The following is a 27,804-nucleotide window of genomic DNA, read 5'->3' on the forward strand; positions in this document are numbered from 1 at the left end:
AATTTCCACACAGTCAGTCTCTACTGCCACAGGGCCATCCCTCTCCTCCAAGGTAGTGGGAGAGGGGCAGTCCCAATGCCCTGACAGTGCAACCCACAGAATCTTAAAGGGAAAGGGAGGCAAAGGGTATGCTCCCGGCCTAGGGTGCTATTCACATGCACTGGTGCCTCCGGCCTGGCTGGCTCTTGGTGGCCTGGTTTTCAGGGTTTATAACCACTCCTTTCTGAAAGTGGGTAGCCATGCCAGGAGCCTACACTGGCACAAATACTTAGGATACCCTCCCCGTCTCCTCAGGAGCAGGGAATCTCCGGAACCCATCCTAGCTACTGATTTGGCCCAGACTCTTTGGTTCCAGAAACAGCTGAGACAAGAGTCCTGGTTTGTAAGAAATCTGATTATTCAAATTTATTACCATCAAGAATTATGCAATGATGCTGTAGTTTTTCTTAACAAATAGAAAACAGACTGTGTACAACAGTGAACTCTACAGCACTAGCATCCACAAGGTAAAAATAAATGTTTCATCATCCAACATTACCAACCCTGGAATGTTGATCTTGACTTATCCTAGCTAGGTTCGGGGACGTCGGCACCACGTCCCTCAGCTAAAACAGCTATGCACCCTTCCCCGCCCCCACTTACCTATCTAGATAGCGCTGCCCAGAGGAAGAGGCCCTCTCCCTGCCCCTCAGCAAGCTGGGATAATAAGGACTGATTAGAGTACCATTGATAGAAGTCCAGTAGTCTTGCCACATTGGTTTATGAGGGCATCTTGGAGTGGAAAAGAGCGATTATCGGGGGCTTTGAAAACAGCTGCAAACCAGGGAGGAAAATCATCTGGCCCCTGCTCTGAGGACAGACATGTGCTACCAGGCCCACTGGCCTGGACCTGAAAGGCCAGCCACGCCCCCGCTTGGCCCTGAGGTGCATGGGGTGTGGCACACACCCTGACCTGTGCTATTCACCTTGGCCACACAGCCGGACCCCACAGCCTACAAACACCACACCATACTGCAATGCTGGGGACCAAAGCCAGGCTCTGTGGGCCCAGGTCATCCAGCAGCTCCCTCGGGAACCCCAGGCACACGGAGTTGCTTCCCCTCTTGAGGGTTTGAAGCAGAAGCCAAGGGCTGACTCTTTTTTTTTCTTGGGTTTTTTGTTTTTTTGTTTTTTATTTTTGTGGTTTTTTGTTTTTTTTTTAACCTTTGCAAACACGATGGTGATGAGGAATGCCTTGCCAGGCTCTCCCAGACACGTCTGTGGTTCTGGGCTGTGAATGTTAAACACACACTGGGATAGACGACCAGGGATGAGTGTTCCCTATCTTTTCCCCGCCCACCACTGTCAATGTGGCCTAAAAAAAGGCTTTTAAGGGAAAACAAAACTTAAAAAAAAATTGAGTTTCCCTGCATTTAGCTGAAACAGGATCTCGTCTGAAGGGCTGGAGGAGCAGCCGGATCAGCGCTGCCTCCTGGCCCACAGCCGAGCCTCCGCTCAGGCTGGCAGCCCCAGCTCTGCACGAGGAAGGCAATGTTCTGTCCTTCAGCAGAAGTCATACAAAATAGGATCCAAAGTGAACTCAAAAAAAAAAAAAAACAAAACAAAATAAACCCCAACCCCTACAGTGGCCCATTCTGCAGATACGGATTCGCAAAAGGAAAAATCAGAGGGAAGAGGCTAGAATCCCTCAGTCTACCCCACTTAATGTATTAAAAAAGAGGCTTTGCCCCAACCCCACCCCATGAGAAGAAGCATGAGAAACGCGGGAGCGCAACAGAGAGCTTGAAGCGGGCTCCAGGCCTGGCGGACAGAAGGGCCACAGTGCCTGCCTGCCGGGCCACCCACTTGCCCAGGGATGTTCTAGGCTCTCTGATTGGTGTGGCAACGTTCCTGAAACGCTGTGATCCCCGTGGGCTGTGCTCTGCCAGTGACAGCATCTGCGTAGGAGGGCTGGACGATGGTCGGTATGGCTCAGAGGAGCTGGGTCCCCTCCGGAGCCCCACGGCGGGGGTGGCGGAGGAGAGGGGAGCGGTAGTTACGTTGCATAGTGGTCAAAGCTGCCGAGGTACTCCAGGGCCGCACGGTAGCACAGCTGATACTGGTCCTGCCAGGATAGGGGGCTGGTCAGTGTGGGTTGCACCAGTGGACACCCCCACTACACAGCTGACACTCACACTGCAGCCATGGGCCATGGAGTTAGCCTCTGCTGGCCAAGAGCAGGCGCTGGACCCTGGCAGCTACATCAGGCAGTGTGCGGGGGAGCCTGAAAGAGCCTCTGAAGGCTCATCTCTCTCCTGTCACTCTCCCAGGCCCCCACATCTACCTGCCTTCCATCTGCCATCCCAATAATGTTTCTCTGCTCCTGACTGGGCACCCCATAAGGACTGCTCTGTGCAACCTTGCCCAGAGCCAGGCACACCACTGGGGCTCAGCAGAGAGCTGCCGAATGAAAGAACACATCTTACTCATCTCTCCCCTGAGCCCCCAGGCAGCATAGGCAATGTTGCAGCATTTTTGTTTTGTTTTGTTTTGAGCAACGGGGTCTTGCTCTGCCACCCAGGCTGGAGTGCCGTGGTATAATCATAGCTCACTGCAGCCTTGAACTTCTGACCTCAAGTGATCTTCCCACATCAACCTCCCAAGTAGGTAGGACCATAAGCACACACCACCATGCCTATCGCAGGCCACGAGAAAGACTGGCAGCATGAATGAATGCACATGCCTGTGGGCATCAAACTGCAGCTGAACCCTAGGGTTCCCAGCTGGGCTGCTGCTAAGGCCCTGGCCCTGCAGGCTGGTCTGTGTTACCTCTGTCTGCACCATGGCAGGACGCTGTGTACGCAGGGTCTTCACAGTCTGAAACATGTCGACCACACCCTCGTAGCGCATGCGCTCCAGGACAATGCTCAGAGTGATGAACACCCCGGTGCGGCCCACGCCAGCACTGTTCAGAAACACAGTTGGGTCAGGAGTCCTGCTTGTCTCACGCAGTGGGTCTGCCAGGCCTTCAGGCCCACCCACCCCAGCCCTCCACGGGGCCAGTCCCACCTGCAGTGCACCGTGATAGGCCCATCCTGTCCAAACTGCTCCTTGGTCTTATGCACCTGCCCGATGAAGTCAATGAATCCCTCGCCTGTCTTGGGCACGCCCTGCTCTGGCCAGTCTGTGAACTGGAACTGCCGGATTGTCCTTGACTGCCCATCCTGGGAAAGGTGGGTGGGGTACATGATTAGAATTTGTGCCTTAGGCTGCCACCCCTCTGGACTAGACCACGGTAGTACCATGACACAGGCATGCATCTGTGTCACTGCACCCGAGGCCACTGAGAGAGATGTGCTCACACCCTAATACCCACCTCCCACCTCATATTTCTGAAGCTTCAGCTAAGGTACCATGCAGGCAGCCACCCACCCTGCGTGTGGACAGGCAGCGTTATGGACACACTCAGTGCGCTCACTCACCCGGGCATCCGTGACCTTGAACTCACGCAGGATATACTGGGGCATGTTGTACTCAGCCATCGGGTCAACAACAAAGTACTGGTAGCGAGCGGAGCGCTCTGCTGGCCAGTACTGGTGGCATTTCTCCTGTGGACAGAGGGTCGGGCCCCCATAATCAGGTGAGAAGGAATGGGGGAGGGGTGCCAGGCTTCACAGGATTCTGGGACAGATGCCTCAGGTGGTAATAACGGGCGCCGGAGGCCATGCTGACAAGCAGCTGGGGTGTGAAAGGACACAGTAACATAGGCGGCAGCTCCCCCAAGGGTGGCTGGTGTTCTCCCAGGTATGACAGGGGCCCTGGGGGAAAGGGTGGGCTCACCCTGCCCATCTCCCGAAGCTTGGTCAGCATGACGATGATGGTGGAATTGTGCTCCCATAGCATGCGCCAGAAGTCCTCGGTGCTCTCTGCCAGAGGCCCCTGTGTAGCTATGTAGGCCTTCTGCTGTCTGGGGTGGACATAAGACTGGACATGCTGGAGGTGCTGCTGCCCCTAGAGTCTCCCCTTAGGCTGCCTAGCCCCTTGGGGCCCTGCTCAGATCACCCCTCCTCCAGGAAGTCGTCACTGCTCTACCCAGCCCTCTCTGGCCTTCTAGGCTGGCCTGACTCTGCTGCCCACCCCCACACCAGGCACAGGCCTAAGCCCCTGTAGGGCGTGGTGGGGCAGTGACATGCATGCTGACCTATAACCATCCAGGAAGCTGGCATTGATGTAGTCAGAGCCCTCCACACCACGGATGGGCTGCAGACACACACGGGTCAATTCGTAGGGCATGATGTTCACCAGCCGGTTCTTGAACTTGTTGCAGGGCAGGTTGGCGCTGATGAAGCGGGACGTGTGGGCCTTGGAGCTGGCCAGCAACTATTGAGATGGAGGGGTTGGTCAGGCCAGGCTTCCTGTGGGGGTGGCGGTCATCCGCATGACCCAGTCTAGGCCCTGGAGCCAAGCAGGCCCACCCGAGCCCCACCTTGAACTCGAGCTCCATGGCGGTCACACTCTCCCCTGGAGGCACTTGGCCCAGCTTCTGGATGTGGGCATAGAGGTTGCGGGCAGGCACCTCTGTGTGGCCGCACGTGGCAGCCTCCAGCAGCGCCTCGTGGATGAACACGTACTGGTCCTCCGTCTGCACCATGTAGTTCCTCTGTGATCGCATGCAGGTCACGTGGCCATAGATGTCCACTGTCTTCTCGTGCTTCATCCGCTCCAACATGGCATCAATCACGATGAAGCAGCCGGTGCGGCCCACGCCCGCGCTGCAGGACACGGGCTCAGCTTGAGGCACAGGCGCCCCCACCTCCCACCCCACCCCTCTGGGTGGCACTGTACCCTCTCACCTGCAGTGCACCACCATGGGCCCTGCGTCTAGGGGGTTGCAGGCCTTGACCCGTCGTAGGAACGCCAGGATGGGAGTTGGGTACTCAGGAACTCCATGGTCTGGCCAGGCCATGAACTGAAACTGACGCAGCTCACGCTTCTCACTGGAGCCACTCTGGGGGACAAAGTGGGGACATACTGGCGACTAGGAGCCTGCCTGCCATAGACTCAGGACAGAATGACCTGATGCTGAGGACAGACCCGCCACTTCCTGATGGGACTCAGAAGCTACACAGAGTAGCCTGAAGCTCCTAGCACTGTTCCCATAACATAGATCACACACCTGAGCCTCCGACCCTCCAACACTCAGGCTCCAGCTTCCCCCCGACCCAGCACACCACACCCAGGCCACTGTCCTTACAGTGTCTGGGTAAGAGATATGCACTGGGGAAAGGCTATACCTTGTGGAGTGCGAAGGTGCGCACAGTATATGTGGCCAGCTCCACTGTGTCCAACAGGGTCACCTGAATAAGGCCATAGGTCTCGGTGCCACGGGCTGGCCAGTACTGATCACATTTTACCTGCAGGGGGATGAGCAGGGCAGGCTGAAGGAAGCCCACAGGCTCAGACGGGCAGAAGCAGGGTGGAGGCTGGTCTACTCCCTGGCTATAGCCTTTCTGGCTACAAAGCCCTCCAGCCCTGAGCTCTCAGATCCATTGCCCCCTGTCCTCCACAAGCCACATGAGGTCCTCAAGCTACGTCACCGCCCTGCCCTAGCTAGTGGAATAAGGGCCATAATTGAAAATTATTTATTCAAGGCCAGATCGCACCAGGCACATTTTCTGCCAAATTTACCCATAACGTTTATGTGCCATTTTCAAGCTCTGTAAATTTTACGTTCCAGTCGATGCTTTGCAGTCCAAAAACAGATAACAGCAGCTCTTTCCACTAATTAACTTAGGAGATGTGTTAATGCCCCAGGAACACGCCAGCATCTGGGGAACACATGAACACCCCAGGAACACGCCAGCAACTGGGGAACACATTAACATTCTCAGAAAATGACAGCATTTGGTGAAACATATTAACATCCTAAGGAACCCACTAGCATCTGGGGAACATGCTCTATCCCAGAAACACTCCAGTATCTGGGGAGCATAATACCCCCAGAAACAATAGCATCTGGGGATCCCTTGAGCAACTTCCTCCACAGAAGAAAGCGGCACAGAAGAAGGTGTCCTGTATCACCTTGTGGCTGGGCATTTCCCACTCGCCTCCTGGCAGGGCCCTGCAGCCTCACCCGGGACTTCTCCTCCAGTCGTGTCATCATGACCACAGTGGCCGTGCGCTGTTCCCACACCATTCTCCAGAAATCGCCCATGGTCTCGGGCAGGGGGCCCTGTGTGGCGATGTAGGCATTCTGCTTGCGGTAGCCATCGATGTAGTTGGCATTGATGTAGTCACTTCCGGGGACACCTATGGATAAGAAAGGAGGTGGGAGGGCATTACTGCAGGGTCCCCAGCCCAGCCCACCATGGTTCAGTGCACCCCTGAGACTCGTGGACATCCTCTGTAGAATGACATGTTGCCCTAGCTAGCAAGGGGGAGGAGAGCAAGGGGATGGGAGGGGCACCCCCTTGGCTCACCATCGATGGAGGTAAGGATGACTCGAGAGTGGTCATAGGCGATGACATTCGCATAGCGGTTCTTGGGCTTGTTCACCTCCAGGTTTGAATTCTCCCACGTGAACTGCTGTCCAGGGTCGATGGACTGCAGATAATGGAGAAAGCGGGTGGGGTAAGAGCCGAGGTTGACCTGCTTCTCCTGCAGGGGACCCAGCCTTCCCGGTGATGCTCACATCCTGCCTTCACTCCACAGGCCACAGCCAGGCCCTCTATCTTGTGGTGCCAGCCACGGAGCTCACAGGTTGCCACATCACCTATCAGAAAAGTGATGGACTGGGGCCTCCTCTGACCATGGTACCAAATCCCCTTGCCTGGTAGAGTGGTCTGAGCTGGGTTAGGGGCAGGGGAAGGGTCTCTCGAAGGGCCCTGCACTCACCTAAAGAAATGAGCTAGGACAGGTTGTGGCCCCCTCTCAGGCAGTCCTGAAACTGCTGAGGGCTCTGAACACCCAGAGTCCCTCCTGAAGCCCTGCATTCACCTAATGAAATGAGCCAGGACAGATGGAAGGGATGGTGGCCCCTCTCAGGTAGTCCAGGATCCCTCCCTGCTCGGCTCTCTTCCTTTCGGCTGCTCCTTCTCTGTTTCCTCTCTCCCCGCTGCCCTTCCTGTGGGCAGGACACAGAGCTCCTCCAGGGTTCCTTCTAGGCCCTCTTCTCTCTCTACAACCTTTCCTGGGTGACCTCATTTGCTCACCTGATTCTTACACCATATGCTGGAGCTGTCCATAACCTCAGCAGCAGCACAGAGCTCTTCCCCGAGTACCCAGCAGCCTCTCTGACACCTCCACCGGGAGGTCCTTCAACCGCAGTCCTTTCAAAGCTGACTTCATCAGCTTCCCCTCCAAACCTGGTGCTGCTGCTGGGACTCCACCTTAGCGAAAGGCACCCTCACCCCTCAGTGCCAGGCCAGAACTTAGAAGTCAACCTCAAAATTCCTCCGGCCTCCCCCGACCCCGCCCTGCCAGTCACCAGGTTCTGGTGCTCCGCCACCCCCTCAGCTCTCTCCAACCTGCTGCCACTGCCCTGGGCCAGACCATCCCAACTGAGGCTCAGCCTCCTCCTGCCTCTTTCCTCTTGTCCCACTCTGACCCACTCAGCCCCACAGCCAGAATAATCCTTCCAAAATGCAGATGTGAATATCAATTTCCTGCTTAAAGGCCTTCTGTGGTTCTTCTTCACCTCGGAGAGCAATAATGATAATAGCGAAGAGTTAGTGAGGATCCGCGGTGTGCCTGGCACCGCTGTGAGCACTTTGCATGTATTCCCTCCTCAAATTCTCATATGAGATAGGTTCCATTATTATCTTCACATTTTCCAGATGGATACGATCTGAAGTTCTCAGCATAGCACGCAATGTCCTCCATATGTTGTCCCCAGCCTCATTACTCTCCACAGGACCGCGTCACTGCTTCCGTGAGACCCCACAGCACACCTCACCCCTCGGGCTGCTCTGGTGCTGTCAGCCCACCTTTTGCACACCTATCGGTCCTATTCAACACCAGGGCGTGCTGTCAGAGTCACATATTCAATGCTGATTATCTGTCTGCACGTGCTCCCCACGACTGGGTTCCCTGAGGGCATGTGTCTCCATATCCCCAGCACGGGGACTGGCACATTGAAAATGTGTGATCAATGACTGACTGAACGTTAAAGACAACAGAGTAGGCCTGGTGCAGTGGCTCACGCCTGTAATCCCAGCACTTTGGGAGGCCGAGGCGGGCGAATCACGAGGTCAGGAGATCGAGACCATCCTGGCTAACACGGTGAAACCCCATCTCTACTAAAAATAAAAAAAATTAGCCGGGCATGGTAGCGGGCGCCTGTAGTCCCAGCTACTCGGTAGGCTGAGGCAGGAGAACGGCATGAACCCAGGAGGCAGAGCTTGCAGAGAGCCGAGATCGCACCACTGCACTCCATCCTGGACGACAGAGTGTTTTTTTTGAGACTCCGTCTCAAAAAGAAAAAAAAAAGACAACAGAGCTATGGGATCCTGGCTGAGGGAGAGCCCACGGCAGCCTTGGGGAGCCTGAGAAGGCTTCCTGGAGGAGGAGGGTCTTGTAAGGAAAGCTCTGATCAGAGGAGGGAAGCAGGTAGAAGATGGAAGGGGACTACTGTGAGCAGAGGCCCCACAAGCCCAGATGGGGAAGCAGGGCTGCGCTGGAAGGAAGGGCAGCTGTGGGACACGGTACAGATGAGTGTGGGCGGAGGCCACAGGAGGCAGGGAGCCCACCTTACAGGCTCCGTGACCCAAAGCCCAGCCTTGTGTGGAGCAGTGCCCCAGGAGGGCCCTATAGGCAGAAGCAGCACGGTTGCTGTGCTGCAGACATACTCATCCATTTGCCTGCCAAGCCCAGCTTTCTCTTCAGAAACCTGGCCCATAGCCCTTGGAAAGGCAATCTTTGAGCCCTAGGACACATCCCCCAAACACAGCTGAGGGTGGACATCAGAAGGGGTGCAAACTCACAGGTTAGGCTGAGCCAACCCCTCAATTGCCTGTCCACCAACCATCTACTGAGGCCAGTGCCAGGTGCTGAGGAAACAGCTGTGGACAAGGCAGAAAGACAAGCACAGGCTGCTGCTTAGAGGAGGTGGAAGAGGAGGAGGTCTCTCTCTCTTTTTTTTAAAGTAAAAATACTCTTTTTAAGAGTATTTTTTTATTTTATATTTTTTGAGAGGGAGTCTCAACTCTGTCACCCAGGCTGGAGCGCAATGGCATGATCTTGGCTCAATGCAACCTCCGCCTCCCGGGTTCAAACGATTCTCCTGCCTCAGCCCTCACAAGTAGCTGGGACTACAGGCATGTGCCACCACAGCCGGCTAATTTTTGTATTTATAGTAGAGATGCAGTTTCGCCATGGTGGCCAGGCTGGTCTCAAACTCTCGACCTCAGGTGATCCACCCGCCTCGGCCTCCCAAAGTGCTGGGATTATAGGCGTGAGCCACTGTGCCTGGCCAGGAGTCTCTTCTTTAAATCACCTCCTTCTCTAACAAATCCCCTTCCTAGATGGGCAGCCTGGAGATGCTCAGAGTCACCCCGACACCATCTGTGGGTGGGAAACCCTCAGACTCTTGAAGGCTGAGCCCCCAGCAGGCTTCTAGGAGTTAAGTCCAGAGCAAGGTGAACGTGTGGAGGGCTCCAAGCGGGACTTGTGCAGCCTGAGCAGCCAGTCTTGAGGCCCTGACTCCCGCTGTGAGCTGTGGCATCCGGAGTACACACGTGAGCACATGCATGTGCAGAGCACAGGGCAGCAGGCAGGCCTGGGTTTGAATCCTGGCTCCACTACTCATCAGCTGTTTGACTTGGGCAAGTCACTTCCCCTCTCTGAGCCCCCGCTTCCTCATCTGGAAGATGGGATAATAACAGTCCCCATTTCTGAAGACTGTGGGGGAACCAAAAGAGATAATGCATGCCAAGTGCCCAGCCCGGTGCTGGCCTGCAGGATGCTCTTGATAGATGCCAGCTACTGTGGCTGTTATCACTGATCTATGTCTGTATGTCTGTGGCCTGTGTCTGCCTGTGAGCACTTGAGCACGTGTCTGAGTGTCCAGACCCTGGCGTCACTCACAGCCTTTTGAAACCATCTCCTAAGGGTGACCCCAAGAAGGTGCTGGGCCAGGCTATGGCCAGACCCAGCATCTGAGGCACCCGGTTCCCAGCTGATCCTTGCCACTGCCAACCCTCCTCTCTGTGCTCCTGAAAAAGCTGGACCCCTGCTTCCTCACCCACCACAGCTGGGACCTAGGACAGGACAGAAGCTGGTTTGGGTAGGCCTGGGCCAGGCACATGGTAGGGGGCGGGAACATCTCACCTCATACTCCTGGGAGAACTTGAGGCCATCATTGGCTTTGAGGCGTTCGATGTTGTCTGCCAGGTCGGTGATGGGGATGGGTGGGTGGTCTCGCATACCTGGGGGAGGTAGGGCATACACAGGCAGCGTTAGTGTGAGACTTGAGCAGGGTGGCAGAGAAAGCCCCAACGCATGTATGTGCACATGTGAACATGTGTGACCATGGAGCACTTGGAACTGGTGGCATGGAGACAGCAGCACATGCGGCGACAGGGATGGCGGAGGGTGGGAGAGGACAGAGGGCGGTGTTGTGCCGTGAGCATGTGGAGCCTGTTTTGGTGGCGGGGTGCTGAGTGGGGGCACTAGGCCCTGCCTGGCAGGTCTCTCAAGATGGAGGAGAGGCTTCCTTCCTCCCAGGAGGGGTGGGACGCCCAGGTCGGTGGCAGCAGACGTGACAGGAGCTGGGCTCCATCGCACCTGCCTGCAGACAGCCCTCCTGCCCCTCACTGGTGGCAGTCGCCATGGGAGACTCACGGCCATCGTCATCCCGGGCACCAAGTGTGCAGATGGAGTAGTCATGAAGTACAGACACAATAGAGAGAGAAGCAGACATCAGGAGGGGGTGTGAGACAGAGGAGAGGAGATGAGAGGTAGAGGCACGCAGAAGGAAGGGTGTTAGGCCGGGACTGGAGGCCAGAGAGGCAGAACAGAGATGGGGCCGGTGGGAGAGAAAACAGGCCTGGAGGAAGCAACGTGGGCAGAGGGGAGGGTGGGGAAGGAAAAAGGTCAGGAGACAGTGGGATTGGGGGAGAAGAAGGGAAGGGTAGAGAATTCAAGGAAGGATGGAGGCGATGGGGTAAACAAAAGTAAGGAGTGGAAACAGACACAGAAGCCAAAGTATCCCCCAAACACGGGAACTTTGAAAACTAACTTGAGGTATTCGGGCAACTGGGGACACTGGAACCTGCAGAGAAAAAAACAAACAAACGAAAAAAACAACGGGGCAAGAAAAGAGAGCCCGTTAACTTTTTCTGCTTACAGCACCGTCACATGCAGTGGAGGTGCCGAGCGGGCTTGCGAGGGGCTGGCGAAGAGGATGGGGCGGTGCGGGGCTGGGGCTGCGGACAAGTTCCGTCAAGGCTCCTTCTGTCTCCCAGTTAATACAGATGGGGTGTCCCACACCCAGAGGCGAGCACTTCTAAACCCTGGTGGCCTCGGCAGCCTTGGGGAGCTCTATGACTAAATACTTAAGTCCAAACCAGCCCTGCCCCTTTTGGTACCAAAATTTGGCCTTGGCGATTTTCAGATGATTTCCATGTTGGAAAAAAGAGCTCTCCTTCTCAGATCCCACACCCTCTCCTCTCCCACTGTGCCCTGCTCATTGCCTCCTTCCCAGGTATCCTCCCAGGATCTTTGAAAGGGGTTTCTCCACTTTCTCACCCCCAACTTGCCACGCTGTTCACTGAAACACTTCTGCCCACAGGACGTGGCCACCACCCTCTCTTCAAGGCCCCATCTGCCAAAGCCAACGGTCCTCCCACTGGGTGTCCCCACTGCCCTACCTCATTAAGTCCTCTCGTCCCTTGCACAACTCCCCCCACCCTGGCCTCAGGGACACTGTGCTCCTGCTCTCATCTGGCTGTGGCTGCTCCTTCTCAATCTCCCTAGTTGCTCTCCATCCATCTTTCCTTAACGCTGCACCAGCTTCCCTGCCCTGGGCTCCTTTTTGGTCCCAGTCTCCTTCTGGCCCTCACCCTGGGAGAGTCCATCTATTCTCAGGCTTTGACTACCACATGCTCCTTGGCCCCTCCCACAGGGCTTCAGCCCTGATGTCAGCTCAGAAATCCTCAGACCCACAGACCCATTGGCCCCAGGACACCCCTACTCCCTGCTCATTCAGCCAGCAACTGCAGAGCCACCCTCACCTCTCCCCACGTGGACTTAAGCCCGGACTCTGCTGTCCTCACCTCCTTCACGTTTCCCAAGTCTGTCCCCTCTGTTCCCACTGCCACCTTTCACTTGGTTGGTGGCCTTTTAAATGGTCTCCCTACCTCAATTTCTCCTCTCTAATCCAGTCTCCTCAAGGAGCTAGAGTGACATTTCTAAAGCATGGTTCTGACCATCTGGCTCCCCTGCTGAAAACCTTTAATACCTCCCTGGCATCCTCAAGAGGAAGTCTAAGCCCCTTAGCCTGACATTCAAGGTCCTTTTGACTGGACCTCTGCCTAGCCCTCCAGTCTTCTCTTGGCTCAGTATTTCCCCAGCCCCTAACTCTCATGCTGCAGAAACCCTCAGGTGCTCATAATCTGATGCACATGCAATCCGCCCAAGCTTCTGCACATGCTTCCACTGAGGAGCTCTCTCCCACCCTTCTTTTCCAGACCAATAATCACACGGCTCAGCATCCCATCCCCAAAGAGACTTCTCTGCCCTCCAGGTCCCAGCATCCTGGTGCTTGATTCTTCAGAGATCTAATCATGCTGGGTTGCAATAACCTGCTAGGTCTGCCTGGCACACTCTCCAGACATATGCTCATGAAACTCAATCACCATGTTGTGAGGAAGTCCAGGCCACCTGAAGAAGCCTCACGTTGGGTGTCCCAGCTGACAGCCACAGCAAGGCTCAGAGCTGGCTCATCAACCACCAGTCACATGGATGAAAGAGGCTTTAGAGTCCAGGGGTTGGCAAACTTGGTATCCAAAACAGGCCAGAGCGTAAATAGTTTAGGCTTTGTGGACATCTGGTATCTATTGCATCTATTTAATGGTGCCTTCACAGTGCAAAAGCAACCATAGGTAGGCAGCATATAAATAAATGGGTGTGGCTGTTACAGTAAAATTTTATTTATTTATTTGTTTGTTTGTTTGTTTTTGAGACGGGGTTTTGCTCTTGTTGCCCAGGCTGGAGTGCGATGGTGCGATCTTGGCTCACGCAACCTCTACCTCCTGGGTTCAAGTGATTCTCCTGCCTCAGCCTCCTGAGTAGCTGAGATGACAGGCGCCACACACCTGGCTAATTTTTGTATTTTTAGTAGAGATGGGGTTTCACTAGGTGGTCTTGAACTCCTGACCTCAGGTGATCCACCTGGCTCAGCCTCCCAAAGTGCTGGGATCACAAGGCATGAGCCACTGCACCCGGCCAGTAAAAATGTATTTACAAAAACAGGTGGTGGGCTATACTTGGCCATGGGCCATAGTCTGCCAACCCCTGCTTTAAATGACTCTAGCTCCCAGCCTTCAAGTCTTCCGGCTGAGGGCCCAGACTTTCTGGAATAAAGACAAGCTGTTCCTGCTGTGCCCCTGTCTGAATTCCTGCCTCACAAAAACCGTGACAGATAATACATAATTATTGTTGTTTTAAGCCACTAAGTTTTGGGGTAATTTGATATGCAGAATAACCAGCTCATCCATACACAAACCCTGTGTGTATGCATTAGTTCACTCATTCCTTCATTTGTCTGTGTGTTCACTTCACAGGCATTCAACAAGAACCCATCGTGTGCTGAATACAAAGGATGGGGGATGACAAGACACAGTTCCTGGCACCACAGAGCTCAGAGACTGTCACTGAGGTAATCCCAGCTCACTGTGAGAGCTGTCAAAAGGAAGAAGGAGGGAGGTTCCTGGAGCCAAGAAGAGACACCTAACCCTGTGGGGGTGTGGGGAAGAGGAGAGGTCTGAGCTGTGTCTGCTGGGTGTTGGGAGGAGTAACATTTCAGGTAGAAGGAAGAGCTGGACAGCACCGTGAGAGTGGCTAGGAGAAGGGGCAGGTACGTGGTATGGTAAACCTGGGGTCGGCCTCCAGGAAGGCTCAGGTGCAGGCACTTCATCTCCCCACAAGTGTCTGGTGAGGCATCTCCCACTGCTAACATGCCCCTCTTTCATGTGGAGGGGCCAGAGCGCGGGCCAGACACTGGCCACCCTGTGGCAGAGACATGGGCTCTGGGAGGTCCTTAGCCCATATTCAGAGGCCTTGACTGAAGACAAGGCAGTGGCTAAGTGGCTTTGCCACCTGAGACGGTCCTAGCCTGGGGCACCTGTCCAGCTGCAGGATATGGGGACTCCTCAGTCATTCCAACCAAAGTGGATGAGCACAGGGAGAAGGGCAGAAAGGAAGAAAAGGAGCAGGAACAAGTGCATGCGGCCCAGGAACTTCAATGGCGACCTGAGACCTGCAGAACGGACCCACAGGCCTGCTAGGTCTGGGCTGGGGGCACACAGGCCATGGGAGTGCCCTACCTGGGGTCTGGTAGTTGAGCCTCCGCATCTCCACAGGGTCAGAGGAGTGGGCCAGCAAGGAGTCCTTCAGTCCGATCGACTGCTCATCCTTAGAGGATGGGGAGTGGGTCCTTTTCCTAGAGAGACAGAAGGGAGGCTGGTGAGAACCTGAGGTCCAGGCTGAGACAGTGACACATGGCATGGCTGGCTGCCAAGGAGCCCCCATGTCCACGGCTCTGTCCTCCTACTGCCCCACCTCTTCCCAGGATCTCTGAGTGCGGAGGAGCCAGGGCCAGAACAGCCTTGACATGAGAGAACACAGGGCAGGGAAGGGGTAGGGAGAGCAGGAGTGTGGCGTGAGCAGAGGGGCAGTGCAGCAGGGAGGAAGGGGTTGCAGGGGCGGGCAGCTCCTTTGGATAGAAGGCAGGTCACTGTGGGACAGTGGCTGCTATCTCCAAGGCCACCCAGCTGAGTAGCAGGAACCACCAGGAATAAACATGCAAATGACACATAAAATACACAAACAGCACAGGAGACACGGCCCCAGCTTTTTGGCCCTCAGAGTATCAGGGTAAATGCCCAAGGCAGCAGGGGAGGGACGGGAAAGGCGTCACCCTAGCTGGGCAGAGTCCTCTCTCACTGGCCTCAGTTTTCCCACCTACACGGACAGGGTCAGAGACAGACCATAGGGTTCAGCTGCCAACAAATAGCCAGAGGCTACTTGTGGTCTGCAGACGCATGTGCTTGGGGAAGAAGAATTTGAGTGAGTGTGCTCGGGTGGGTACCAGGACACGCCTCTCTGCTGTTCCACACAGTGACTGCTCTTTGCTCTGTGGAAGACTGTCTCTCGCAGCACTTAGGCAACTTCTCAGAGAACTGGGAGCCGGGTGATGGTTCTGGTGAGCTCTGTACGCTCAGGGAAAGCAATGCAGTCTGTATTATGCATGTGCCCCAGAGAAGGAGCATCCTCTGCAGAGTTGAACTGGCAAGAGTGAGACAAAACCTGCCTCCTCACACCAATGAGGACTCAGTCCTGAACCGGGGAGCCTGCTGAGCTGACTGGACAGTTCGCTGCTTAAAGCCATAGGCCGGGGGCTTCTGGTCAAAGCATCATCCCCCCCTGCTGGCCCAAGGATTAGAAGTAGAGGGGGAGGTGTGTGAAGACAGAAGGAACAACTCCTACCTTTCTTGTTTACTAGGTCCCGAAAGACAAGCAAGGACAGAAGAAAGGAACGGTCACAGTTTCCACCAAGCACTCAGCCCTCTAATGACATGGGGACCCTGCAGACCCCTTATATGACACCCACGTGACATTCACAGGGAGGGGGTCTACCTCTGGACAGACCCAGAATGCAGGTGGAAGTGGGAAGGATGAGTGCGTCTTCGGGACACTCCTCAGGGACCCGCCCACAGGTCCATCCACCCTGGGAGGAAGGAGTGGACTCTTTAGGAAGGAGCAGTGGGTCCAGGGTAGGCGCACAGGATATAGGCACTCCTGCATGGTGCAGAGATGTGCTCAGACACACAGACTAGCATATCTTCATCTGCCAGGTGCTCACTGACATGCCTGTGGGCTCAGCCCAGTGCTGGGGGCTGAAGGCTTGGCACACAGGCCCAGCTGCATTTGCAGTGGAGCATCACAGGGGACAGATGTGGGGCTGTGCAAGGAAGGGGTAGGGGCCAGGCAAGGCCTTGCAGGCACCAGAGCATGGACTTCAGTCCTGAACGATGAGATTGCTGTTGCCAGGTGGGCAGGGGGAGGGAGATCCGCACAGGGCACACCCTGTGTGGGCCTGAACACTGAATGAGTTCAGTGTCGCAATGTGAGGAGTGTGGCAGGGGTCAGATTAGCCAGGTGTTTGGCTGTCAGGCTACAGAGGCTGGGCTTTACGTGAGGAGCCATCAAAAGGTTTTAAACTGAGAGTGACAAAGTTAAATCTTTGGAAATCCCTTTCAGGCTGGAAGGTGCACGGATAGGAAGGGAGACTCCTAGGGCAGGTGGTGGCCACTGCTGATAGAGAAGTGAGTGGGAAAGACACATTGAGGCTGAGGCCGCTGCGGATGGCACGGGCACAGCAGGCCATCAGTCATGTTTGTTAGTGAGCATCCATGGCCTGTGGGCCTCCAGCTCGACCTGTCTAGGCCTAAGCAGGAGAGTAGGGCTGGGGAATCATCCAGGAATGGTGGCAGAAGGAAACGATTCGAGGTAGGAGCTCAGGAGATGGCGGTGTCTTAAAATTGAAGAGGAGACGGACGCGCTGTTATCCACAGAAACACAGAGACAGACAGACGTGCCAGGGATGCACATGAGACAACCCTCTGAGGCTTTAGTTCCTCACGCCCAGGCTGCTGCAGAGGCTCCCTCACCTGACAGATGCAGGCCTGCAGACACAGGTAGGCACACACACTGCTCCTGCCCTTCCTGCCTTCCTGCTGAGCCTGAGGCCCAGGGTCCAGGATGCAAGGCTGCACACTCTCCACAGGCACCACACCCGGAGAGAGCCTGAAAGGTGAGGGGCAGGTGGCTATTCCCGGAGCTCTGAGGGCAGTGCTCACCTTTTGAACAAGAGGATGGTGATGACAATGAGGATGATGAGGATGACTGCCAGCACGGGACCCGTCACCCACAGCATCTCCGGCTCCTCCTGCTGCTGGGCTGGTGTCACCTGGACCACGATCTCATCCGAGTAGGGGCTGGAGGCATAGCGCTTCTGTGGCCCGGTGGAGAAGAGCAGGCTGTGAGCTCAGCGTGAGAACCCCCCACCCTCTGCCTATCAATCCTGGAGAAAGGGCTCTGGGTCTGGGTTACCCTGGGCCTGGTCTCCCAGACCCTACAAGGTGGACCTGGCAGGACTGGGTGCCTGGAGCCACATTAGGTCTGGCCTCTGGGTCCCAGGGCCGTGTCTTAGGATCCCCGGGACAGATCTTGGGTCTTTAGTGCTGCCCCAGGATCTCGAAGCCCCCAAACTGATAAAGACCTGGGGTCTTGTGGTGTTTGAGACTGGCGTTGTCTAGGCCAGGCCCAGGGGATCAGGGTGCTGAAAGCCAAGCCGGCTCAGGCAGACCTGGTCCATCGGTTCCTTCAAGGAGGCAAGCACAAAGCACTGGTAGCTCAGGTCCGGAGACAGGGGCCGGTTGTAGAAGCCCCGGTAGTTCTTCTTGTCCCCCAAGGTGAAGGTCTCGGGGAGCACATCCAGTTGAGCAGCCACATATGGCTTCAGACGTTCTGCCTGCCGCCGCCGCCGCCGCTGCTCCTCTCTGCCTTGCTCGATGGCTTCTAGAAGCTGGCAGAGCAGAGCACGGGGGTCATACGCGGCCTTGGAGCATGCCGGCTGGCCCTGGGGCTGTGGCCTGGGATGTCAGCTCCCTGGGCCGAGATCAAGGCTCACCTTCCGTGTAAGAGCCCACACCTGCCCAACCCACTGCCCCTACAGAGTAATAGACACCGTGAAGCCACTCCTTCCCACCAGCCCATGAGAAGCAGCCCTGTGTGTAAGCTGCCCCACCCTAACCAGGCTGTTGCCACACTGGCTATGAGAAAGGACTGAAGGATTTCAAACTTTCAGGGACTCCTGGCTATAAGGCTCACTAAGCCCTCCATGGCTTCTAGATCTGCGAGGCTCTGCAGTGTCTACAGGGCTTGGCATTCTCTAGATCTGCAGAGGCATCTCCACATCCCACCCCAGGGATTCTTCATAAGCCCTCTGGGAGTTCTGTGAATACTCCCAGACGGTTTTCTCAGAGTCCCTCTCTCCAGAGAGGGGTGGGCTGCCAGCCAGAGCAGCCAGGAGAGAGATTTGAATCTGAGTGTCAGTGGGACAGTGCTCAGGGCAGGAAGGCCACAGCCGACCACTGCAATGGGGCTGTCAGTGTCCCCATCCCCTCCCCAGGTACCTCGTCCAGCTCCAGTTCCTCGGGTGTGCTCCACCTTGGCGTCAGCATGCTCCCGCCCACACGGTCAATGGGCACCACAACGATGTAGAACCAGCTGGGTGGGCAGGGCAGGAATCAGGACTGTCACTGCCGGTTACCTCCAGCCCTGCCCCGCCTCCCCCGATACCTCGTGTGCACACCTGACAAGCGAGGGGTCCTGCACATGGGGCATGGAGAGGTCAAAGCGGCCGTCCTCTATGTAGGCAGAGGCGGGCAGCGGCTTGTGAGGCAGGAGGTCGGGGGCCGTGCGGATGGACACCAGGTGCTGCAGGCCCCCTGCGCTGCTGCCACGGTTCATCAGCACAAATGAGTACTCCGTGTCGGGCTGCAGGTCTGCGATCAGCTTCCGCATCGAGTGCCCGTCCACCTCCACACTCTGCCCGTTGTACAGAATCTGTGGGGGACGGGAGGGGCAATCAATACCTTTGAGTGAGGTTCCCTACCACGGGCTGCAAGGCACAGTGCAGATACACAACCACAGTCCTGCTCCACAGCCGGATGCACATGGGTTAGGACTGGCAAGACAGCACCCAGCAGGCCTGTGTGTGTGCCAGGCTCAGCTGGCCGTGGCCCTTACTCACCTTAAAGGGCACAGCTGACTTATAGGAGTCGGGAACCTCCCAGCTGAGCAGCACAGACGTCTTCATTGCAGCCGCCACCCGGAAGTTCTTGGCAAACACTGCAATGGCATAAAGAAAGAGTCAACTCTGTTGGGTATATGAGGTGGGGTGAATGGGCTGGAAGGGTGGAAGGTGAATGGCCAGGATGAGACACTGGTTGGGGAACCGGGGGTTGAAGGATGGCTGCAGAGTACCAAGCGCCCCACTCCCAGCCAGCTTCAAACGGCACAGTTGAACTCCCAGCCCAAGCTCTTCCACAGTGAGCACCAAACAGGGCGGGGGATGCCACAGCAACCAGGGTCAGAATCTCCAGAAACGCAAGTGTAAAAGCTTGAGCCGATGGACACCAGGCCAGAGTGATCAGAGGGTCAGTGGGTTTCGGTCATGAGAAGCATGTGGCCACACACCAGAGCGTGGTGGAGCATGTTCACTAGAGGTCGGTGGGTCATGGCCCCAAGAGATTAGTGTCACACACCAAAGATCAGGAGGTTGCACACCCAAGAATAGTGACACAGTCAAAAGAGATCAGTGGGTCAAGGTTACGAGAGATCAGAAGGTCATACAGCAGAGGTCAGTAGGTCAAGGACAGCAGAGGTCAGGCACCAAGAATGTGGTGCCCATTCACTAGAGGTTAGTGATCACGGTCATGAGAGATTGGAGGTCACACACCAGAGGCTGGTGGATCACAGTCGCCAGAGGTCAGTGGCTCAAGGAGAGCAGAGACCCCCAGATGCAGCCACGCTTGGGAAGGGCTGCCATGTCCACAGCACACACCTTGCTCCACTGGCATGGTCCGGGACTGGATGCTGGGGCTGAGTGGGCCAGAGCCTTTGCTGGTCCATGCACGGACCTTGATGTCGTAAGTGGTGTCTGGCTTGAGGCCAGTAAGGGTAAAGCGGGTGTCTGTCGTGACGTTCTGCAGCTCCTGTTGGCTGTTGATGTCTCGGAACACCACGGTGTAGCTGGTGATGCGCCCGTTCCTCTCCGCCAGCACTGGCGGGTCCCAGGCCAGTTCTGTGGTAGACGTGGTCAGTCCTGTCACACGCAGGTTTTGGGGGAAGCCGCTGGGCAGGTCCTCGGGGGTCCTGATCTCCTTCTCGAACTCCTCACCCAGGCCAGCCCGGTTCTTGGCAGCAAGCCGGAAGATGTAGGTAGTCCCCTTGTGCAGGCCGGTGACTGTGAAGTGCTGGTCATCCTTGCCGAAATCTATGGTGTTGGGCCGCGCCTCGTCGGCCCGGCAGTACTGCAGCCGGTAGCCCAGCAGCTCGCCAGGCAGCTCCTTGGGTGGGTGCCACTGGAGCAGCGCAGTGTTCATGGCCGTGGTGCTGATCATCATGGTGGGCCGGCCTGGGACTGAAGGACCACGAGCTGGGCTCTGGCGCTGCCCTCCTGCTGCCCCACCCTCAGGTCCGTCCTGACCCCTCACTCACCTGCACCTGTTGTAGTAACAATTTTGGGCTTGCTGCGGGCACCATCCCCCTTGGTGGTATAGGCAGCGACAGTAACGGAGTAGGTGGTCTCCGGGGTCAGGCCGCTGATAGTGGTTTCCTGAGGGAGGAGGAGGGGTCCATTCCCATCACAAGAATGCAGGGAGAGGCCAGACCTTGTCAGGGACCTCAGGACCCTAGCCGGAGGGGAGCCCCTGGGCACACAAGGTCAGGGGTTGTGGAAGGTGGGGCTGTACAATGGTGGCCTCTGCTGGAGAGGAAGCAGGCAGGTAGGATGCAGGCCTGGGAGGACCCCGCCCATCCCAGGAGCCGCACGCCTGGGGCAGACAGCTCATTATTCCTTTCAGACAAGAACAAAGGGCCAGACTGTTTCCCTCACTCCATTGTGCTGTGAACTGAGGCTGAGGATATAAACAGGGCACAGCCTCGCACGTACCCAGCACCTTGCGTGGCTCTTAGCACCCACACGCACACAGCCTACAGCTCCTGTGTAAGCAGACATAAAGCCACCTGTGGACACCAGGGCATGCATGCACACACAGAGCAAGGTGGCGGGGTGGGCTAAGGTGCCATCCTATAGGACCTGGGCCTGGTCAGGACTCTGCTGCCCCCATATAGGCCACTAACTCTCTGAATGTCTATACCCTGCAATACCTCGAGAAAGGCGGGGGAGGGGCCAGGAGAGTAAGAAAACCCCCACACCTGGGGAACCAGCTTCCACATCTGTTCCCAGTGATGCCTGAGACAGCAGCCAGGGCAATGTCCTCCCCCCTTGGTAGACCCTGCCCATATACCCATCTGCAGCAAAGGCATCATCTCTGGACATGCAGAGAAACACCATGGGAGGTCAAGCCACAGCACACAGAGAGAAGAATGGGAAGCAGGGCAGGGACCACCGTGCAGTGGGAACAGAGCCGTCACCAATCCTGGTATCCCTCCAGCTCTGGCCTTGAGTGGGGCCCCTGCAGCTGCCACCACCCCATCATGGGCCCCTCCTGCCCCAGCTGGAGGGTCTCCCAGGGCTGGGGCTCCAGAATGCACCAATACCAGAACCCGACTCTCCAGACCGCCCTCCCAGCCTGGGCCCTAAAGCAGGTGATTTTTCACTCCAGGGATCAATAAGGCCTAACGATCAGGATCGGATTTAACTCCATCCCTGTCTGGCCAGAGCAGGGGCCGGGCCCTGGTCGATCATGAACACTGGCCTCAAATTGCTGCTCGACAGGCAAGAAGTAAGGATTAGAGGAAATGCCAATCGCTGCTCAGCTCAGTGCTCGTGTCTAAACGCCAATTTTCTCCGGATGTGGCTGGAGCCCTGTGGATCTTGGCAGCGCAGGCTGGCAGGAAAGGAGGGAGAGGAGGAGTGTCCCACGAGCCCAGCTTGACCCATGTCTTGTCCGCGTTCGCACACCTGTTACTTACATAGTCCTCGGACTCCTCTGGCCGCCACTGACCGCGGGAGAGGGAGAGAAAGGGAGACAGGATGGTGAAGGACGCTGACCTGGAGGGGGCCTGGCCTGGAAGGGACCTGGCCCAGGGAGGACAGAGGGAGGGCTTTTGGGCCTCGAAGTACCCATGCGGGTAGCACCCTAGGACAACTCCCGGTTCAAAGATTTGAATCCCTGCCTCACTGAGCACCAACTGTGTGTGCCAGGGCTGAGGAGGGTAGGGAGACTGGGAGGGCAGGCAGCCTACAGGGAGAGAACCTGCTGACAGAGGGCCCTAAGAACACAAAGCAGCTACAGATGTTCTGACAACTTTGGGCTTGCTGGGAGGGAGAGGCTGCCAGACGAGGAGGGTGGGTTCAGCAGCTCAGGCTGAGGGGAAGGAAGACACTGAGGGGTGAATGGGGTGCCCATATGCCCTGGTTTGTCTCGGACAGTCCTGGCCTGTGCTTGTTGCCACGGAATGACTATTCAGTGTCTCCTTCCACCCGCCAAAGCATCCCAGATGTGATCATACATTATACAATCACCCCAGGCATGAGACGCGTCCCACAACAGTAAGAGTTGGGGGTGAACAGGGCACATGGCCAGGGTTGGCCCAAGGGCAAGCCAGTCAGCAAGACTATGAAGGCTGTGAGTACCAAGCTCAGAGCCTGAGCTGTAGCCCACAGGCACGGGAAACCACCTATACCCCTGTTCCTTCCTCGAGGTGTCTGAGAATTAAGGTAGGAAGGAATGTTTCGGGGCTGGCAGTGTTGCGGGCCTTTGGTGCATGTAGATATTCTAGATGGACAGGTGGAGGGACTGTGAGGTCTCCATTCTGAGGCCCCATGAAACATCACAGGGAGATGGTCCAGGATGTCTCCAAGCCGGAGGTACCTGGGGTCCTCCAGCCCAAGCACCCCCACAGTGCCTGTCTGGCCTCTGTCCACTGGCCTCCATGCTGGGTGGCCTAAGTTCCTCCGGTCCGGGGACACTCTGTTGGAAAGTCCTTGCAAGAAGCATGGAACAGAATATGAGAGGAGACTCTGGACAAGTCCTTAGTGCATGGCCACTTTATAGGGTGTGGCTGGGCCCACCTCCATTCCAGTCTCCTTGCCTGGGGGCAGACCTGGGCTGTCCCAACCAAGCCTTGGCGTGGAGGTTCTCACATCGCATGGACCCTGTCCTGCGCTAGAGGCAGAGCAAGAAAGAAGGGAAGGACAAAGGATGAAACCAAATGGAGATGAAGGGAAGGGGTCAGAGGAATGGCAGGGGGAGGAGGAAAGGAGGGAGGAGAGAGAAGAGAATGAGCAAGACAAAAACAGAGACTCCAAGGAGAGAGAAATGAAGGTCATGAGAGGGGAAAAAGGGAGGCAGGGAGATGGAATCAGACATAAAAGGAGACAGGTCTGGCTCCATACTTCCGGGGTGGGGGTGGGAACACGCACCACATAGTTCTTTCAGGCCTGATGGGGGCCCTGAGCTGAGCAGATGGTGCTGTTGCGTGAAGGACAGAATGTGGTACCCTTGACAGAAACGCAGGGACAGCTGGGCCCTGTGGCCAGGCTCGGGACCAGGCCCCACTACTCTCCCACTGGTGAGGAACAGAATGACCCAGTCCCAAGAGGGCTACGGAGCAGGCCTCCATCTTCTGGGTCCTCCGGGAGCCCAGACTCGAGTTACCCCGCCATGATGGGATGTCTGAGACTAAATGGGCAGTGTCCCTGAGCCTCTGCCCCAGCTCCCTTCTGAACCTCTTGGGACCAGAAGGGAGCACTTGAAGTGGCTTCTCTGGAACCCCACTGGCCGCAGCTGTGGCCACTGGCCCCCTCAGAGAGGAGGGGCTGGGGTAACCCATTCCTGGGATGTTTCTGGGTAGGTGTGTTCTGAGGCTCCACAAGGAGCCCTCAACCTGCCCCAGGAATGCAGGTGGGTGCCACATGCCCGCCTCCTCCACCCCAGATGCCTTAGCACTTGGTAGGCTGAGAGGGGGAAGAGAGCACCCTCTGGGCAGAAAGAATTTTGCTTCAGATGGCTGAACCCAGCCGGAGGGGTGAGGCTCCTGTCTGTGTGGGTGACCCCACCCCTCTGCACAGTGTGTACAGCATTGAGTGGTACATGCACCCCTGCTCTGCACCAAGGCAGGGGTGACAGGCTCGATGGGGAGGCCCTGCTCCTGGATGGGGAGACCTTGAGAACACCACACCAGGTGTTGTGACTCTCCAGCAGGGTCTTTTGGGAGGGGGCTCATGCCAGCAACTGCAGCCCTTTCCTAGGGGTCCACAGACACGGCTTCTTATCCAAGCACAGCCACCTACTTGCTGAATAATTCCATACCACTCTCATAACCTCCCAGCATTCCAAGTTCTTCATCTGAATAGCAATCAGTGTTCAGAATACCCCAGGGACCTCACCCCAAACTCAAGGGCAGGACCATCCTCCCAGGAAGACAGACGTGCACAGAGGGAGGTGTGAGGTGGCCAGCAGGCCTAGCTCTTGAGGGTGAACACCAGGGGCTGAACCGTTCCCTACAGGGCCAGGAGCAGGGCAACACTCTACTTGGCTACTCACAGAGCTCTGCAGCAGCCAGGGACCCATGGCCACCAGTGGGGTAAGACAGCCCTGGAGCACTCTCTCTACCCTTTCTGTGGGAGGAGTGGATGCCAGCCCAGCACTGTCTAGGGGGAAGGCACATCTCAAAACCCCCTGGTGGGACATGGTGGCTCACACCTATAATCTCAGCACTCTGGGAGACTGAGGCAGGCGGATCACCTGAGGTCAGGAGTTTGAGACCAGCCTGGCCAACATGGTGAAACCCTGTCTCTACTAAAAATACAAAAATTAGCTAGGCGCAGTGGCAGACGCCTGTAATCCCAGCTACTCGGGAGGCTGAGGAAGGAGAATTGCTTGAACTCAGGAGGCACTCCAGCCTAGGCGACAAGAGTGAAGCTCCATCTCAAAACAAACAAACAAAAAACCCACACCCAAAAAACCCTAGCCTAACCCCTGATGCTGCAAAGCATCTCGGGTCTCACAACCAAGGAAAGGCAGTCACAGCACTGCTGAGGGCAGGCAGGGGAAGAGGAACATATCTGGGCCCCAAAACGGAGCTTGTGCATGCTGGTCTGTGCTCACCCTGCCACCCCACCACCACCCAATGCTGCACCTGGGCCTCGGCTAGCATGACGTCTTGGATGATGGGGAGTCCACGGGGCTCGCCATTCTCCAGCCGCACGTAGGTGACCTGGTAGCCGCGGATCTGGCCATGCTGCTTGCTGGGGACAGGCAGCTTCCAGTAGACATGCACAGCAGTGGAGTTCAGTGGCTCCACCTCCACCTTCCGCGGAGGCCCGCTGGGCACTGGGAGTCAGGTAGAGAAGGAAGTCAGGCCTGGAGGTATCGACCCTGGCTCAGGTGGGCACAGCAAACTCGAGGGTCCTGCCTAAGCACCCCACTCCCCCAGGAAAGGTCCTGATATAGTTTCCTTAGATCATCTGTTCCTGGTGAGGCACACAGAAGGCTCCCTCTGCCCACCCCTCCGGCCCAGGTCTCTCACTTGGTGGGGAGGGTCGACATGGGGGAACAGGTGGAGGTGGGGCACCAGGTCTCTGACCACCCCGTCAGCACAACCTGTCCTGACTCCTCCTAGGCCCCAAATCATGCCAATGTCCAGCCAACGTGGAGTCTTGCTGATTCTACTTTGAGTATCTTTTACACCAGTCTTCCCAATCTTGACCTTTCAAATCTTAGACAGGGCTGCTTCTCCCATCTTAGCCTGTGAAGGCTTCAGGGGCTTTGGAGACAGCCCCAAAGGCTGGGATTTGGGCCTCAGTTATCCCATAAGTGACATCCCCCAACTTTAGGCCATTACACCTGAATCAGAAAGATGAGTCGACCTGGGCCTGTGTTCGGGAAAGGAAGGCCCTGGGGAGCTTGGTGGGTGGTGTCTGAGGCAGAACGCCTCCCCTCCCGCCCCGGTTGGCACTGCCTACCGTCCTCATCGGTGCGCACCAGCACCGGGCTGCTCTCGGGGCCGGGGCCCACGTCTGTGTGTGCCCGCACCCACACCCGGTACTCCGTCCACTTCTCCAGGCCCACCAGGTCCCAGCTGGAGTGCTCGCGGCTGATGCCATCCACCACATGCCGCCCGCGGTCCTCGCCGTCCACCGCCTCGTAGGCCACGGAGTACTGGGTGATAATGCCGTTGCGGCTGTCGGCAGGCGGCGGGACCCAACTTACCCGGACCGTGGTGGAGCCCATGCTCACACACATCACCTTCTGGGGAGGGGCGGAGGGGGCTGGGGAAGACAAATGGTGGGGAAGCAAGCAGATGGAGGGTGGGGATCACAGGCACAATGACTGAGTCACAGTGGACTAGAGACTCACCCGGGCAGGTTACCCCTCAGGTGCTGAAATGGCCATCCCAGGGTCCCTCCAGGCAGGCTGCTGCCACTCTCGCCAAGGACGCCTGACTCCCTCTGACCTGCCTCCCTCTCTCTCTCCCTCCCTCTCTCACACACACGGTGATACACACACAGTATCACACACACTCTCACACAGCCTCACACAGTGTCTCAGTCTCAGTGCCTCACACACATCTCTCACACAGTCACACGCTGTGTCACACGCACAGGGTGTCTCATACATATACTGTCTTGGTGTCTCACAGTGTCTCTCACACAGTCTCACACATAGACATAGTGTCACATATACATAGTGTCTCACACACAGTCTCCACATAAATAGTGTCATATACAGTGTCACACATATACAATGTCATATAGTGTTTCACACACACAGTCTCACACATATACAGTGTCACATACACAGTGTCTCACACACACGGTCTCACATATACATAGTGTCATATACACAGTGTCTCACACATGTCTCACACAGTCTCTCACGGTAAACACACAGTCTCTCATAGTGTCTCACACACACTGTCACATACATAGGCTGTCTCACACATATACTGTCTTGGTGTCTCACAGTGTCTCACACACACACGTCTTGGAGTATCAGTGTCTCTCACACAGACTCACATATACAGAGTACCACACACCCGTAAGTGTCTTGGTGTCTCACACACGGCATCTGACACACAGTCTCTCTCACACACACAATGTCTTAGAGTTCTGACACAGCATCTCTCACACGAGGTCTCTCCCACACATATGCCGTCTCACACAAAACATACACGATATCAGATACACACAAGCATGTGGCCATCCTACTGCCACCCGCACACACAGCCACATATGGAGAACTGCTTCACGTCTGCTGTGCCCACAGTTCTGCTCTTCTGAGGAAGAGTGGCCCCAGTGGCCCTTTTGGCATAAGGCAGCCTTCACCTGTGCCTGCCTGGAAACAATCTCTTTGCCAGTGCCACAGGTAATCACCAACCAGAGGCCGGACATGAAGGCCAACAGCCCCTGGCGTGGAGAAAAAGTACCCACCAACAGAGGTGCCCTCACTCAACAGCTTCTTTGGGAATTAGGAGGCAGACGCATGTCTCCTTGTGCCCAGTGATGTGTCCAGACTCCACGCCCACCGAGGACTCTGCTGCAATGCACAGGTTTCCTCTTCAAGTTCTGTCACCACCCCCTGCCATGGAGACTTCAGCAGCCCCTTGACCCACTGGCCCCAGAGCCCCTCATCTCCAGGACTTTCTCCTCCCCTGCACAGCTGTGGTCATGCCCTGGAGGCTGCCAGTACTGGGGACGGCCCTCCCTCCAGAATCACAGGAGTGATTCTGCACATCCCCTTGCAGACCCCACCCTCCTGTTCTTGCTCAGTCACTCCAGGCCCCGGGCACTGCGCCTGCTCGCCAGCTCCTCGGGATGCCTGTCCATAAACCTTGTCCTTCCCACCC

General features: G+C 56.5%; 1 protein-coding gene across 19 annotated transcripts in view; it reads right to left on the reverse strand.

Annotated features, from left to right (window-relative positions):
• Positions 1-379: 379 nt before the first annotated feature.
• PTPRF (protein tyrosine phosphatase receptor type F) overlaps positions 380-27,804 on the reverse strand; it is a 95,364-nt gene continuing 67,939 nt past the window's right edge. For 4 of the 19 annotated variants that reach the window (XM_054491387.2, XM_063656973.1, XM_054491394.2 and 1 more), the window contains 24 exons: positions 25,922-26,227; positions 25,096-25,289; positions 21,925-21,951; positions 20,485-20,602; positions 19,829-20,407; positions 19,016-19,113; positions 18,575-18,828; positions 18,396-18,489; positions 17,567-17,785; positions 17,058-17,212; positions 14,523-14,638; positions 11,216-11,248; positions 10,306-10,403; positions 6,459-6,582; positions 6,113-6,288; positions 5,274-5,393; positions 4,833-4,987; positions 4,466-4,751; positions 4,181-4,359; positions 3,820-3,946; positions 3,462-3,587; positions 3,049-3,203; positions 2,809-2,944; positions 380-2,104 (listed from right to left, as the gene is read on the reverse strand). In XM_054491387.2, the coding sequence (XP_054347362.1) occupies positions 2,036-2,104; positions 2,809-2,944; positions 3,049-3,203; positions 3,462-3,587; positions 3,820-3,946; positions 4,181-4,359; positions 4,466-4,751; positions 4,833-4,987; positions 5,274-5,393; positions 6,113-6,288; positions 6,459-6,582; positions 10,306-10,403; positions 11,216-11,248; positions 14,523-14,638; positions 17,058-17,212; positions 17,567-17,785; positions 18,396-18,489; positions 18,575-18,828; positions 19,016-19,113; positions 19,829-20,407; positions 20,485-20,602; positions 21,925-21,951; positions 25,096-25,289; positions 25,922-26,227 (3,944 nt within the window). In that variant the 3' untranslated portion in view covers positions 380-2,035. The remainder of the gene's footprint in view (positions 2,105-2,808; positions 2,945-3,048; positions 3,204-3,461; positions 3,588-3,819; positions 3,947-4,180; positions 4,360-4,465; positions 4,752-4,832; positions 4,988-5,273; positions 5,394-6,112; positions 6,289-6,458; positions 6,583-10,305; positions 10,404-11,215; positions 11,249-14,522; positions 14,639-17,057; positions 17,213-17,566; positions 17,786-18,395; positions 18,490-18,574; positions 18,829-19,015; positions 19,114-19,828; positions 20,408-20,484; positions 20,603-21,924; positions 21,952-25,095; positions 25,290-25,921; positions 26,228-27,804) is intronic. The other 15 variants (XM_054491423.2, XM_054491413.2, XM_054491477.2 and 12 more) reach the window with 11 other exon arrangements.

Source organism: Pongo pygmaeus, chromosome 1 (genome assembly GCF_028885625.2).
Source record: "Pongo pygmaeus isolate AG05252 chromosome 1, NHGRI_mPonPyg2-v2.0_pri, whole genome shotgun sequence".
NCBI lineage: Eukaryota > Metazoa > Chordata > Mammalia > Primates > Hominidae > Pongo > Pongo pygmaeus.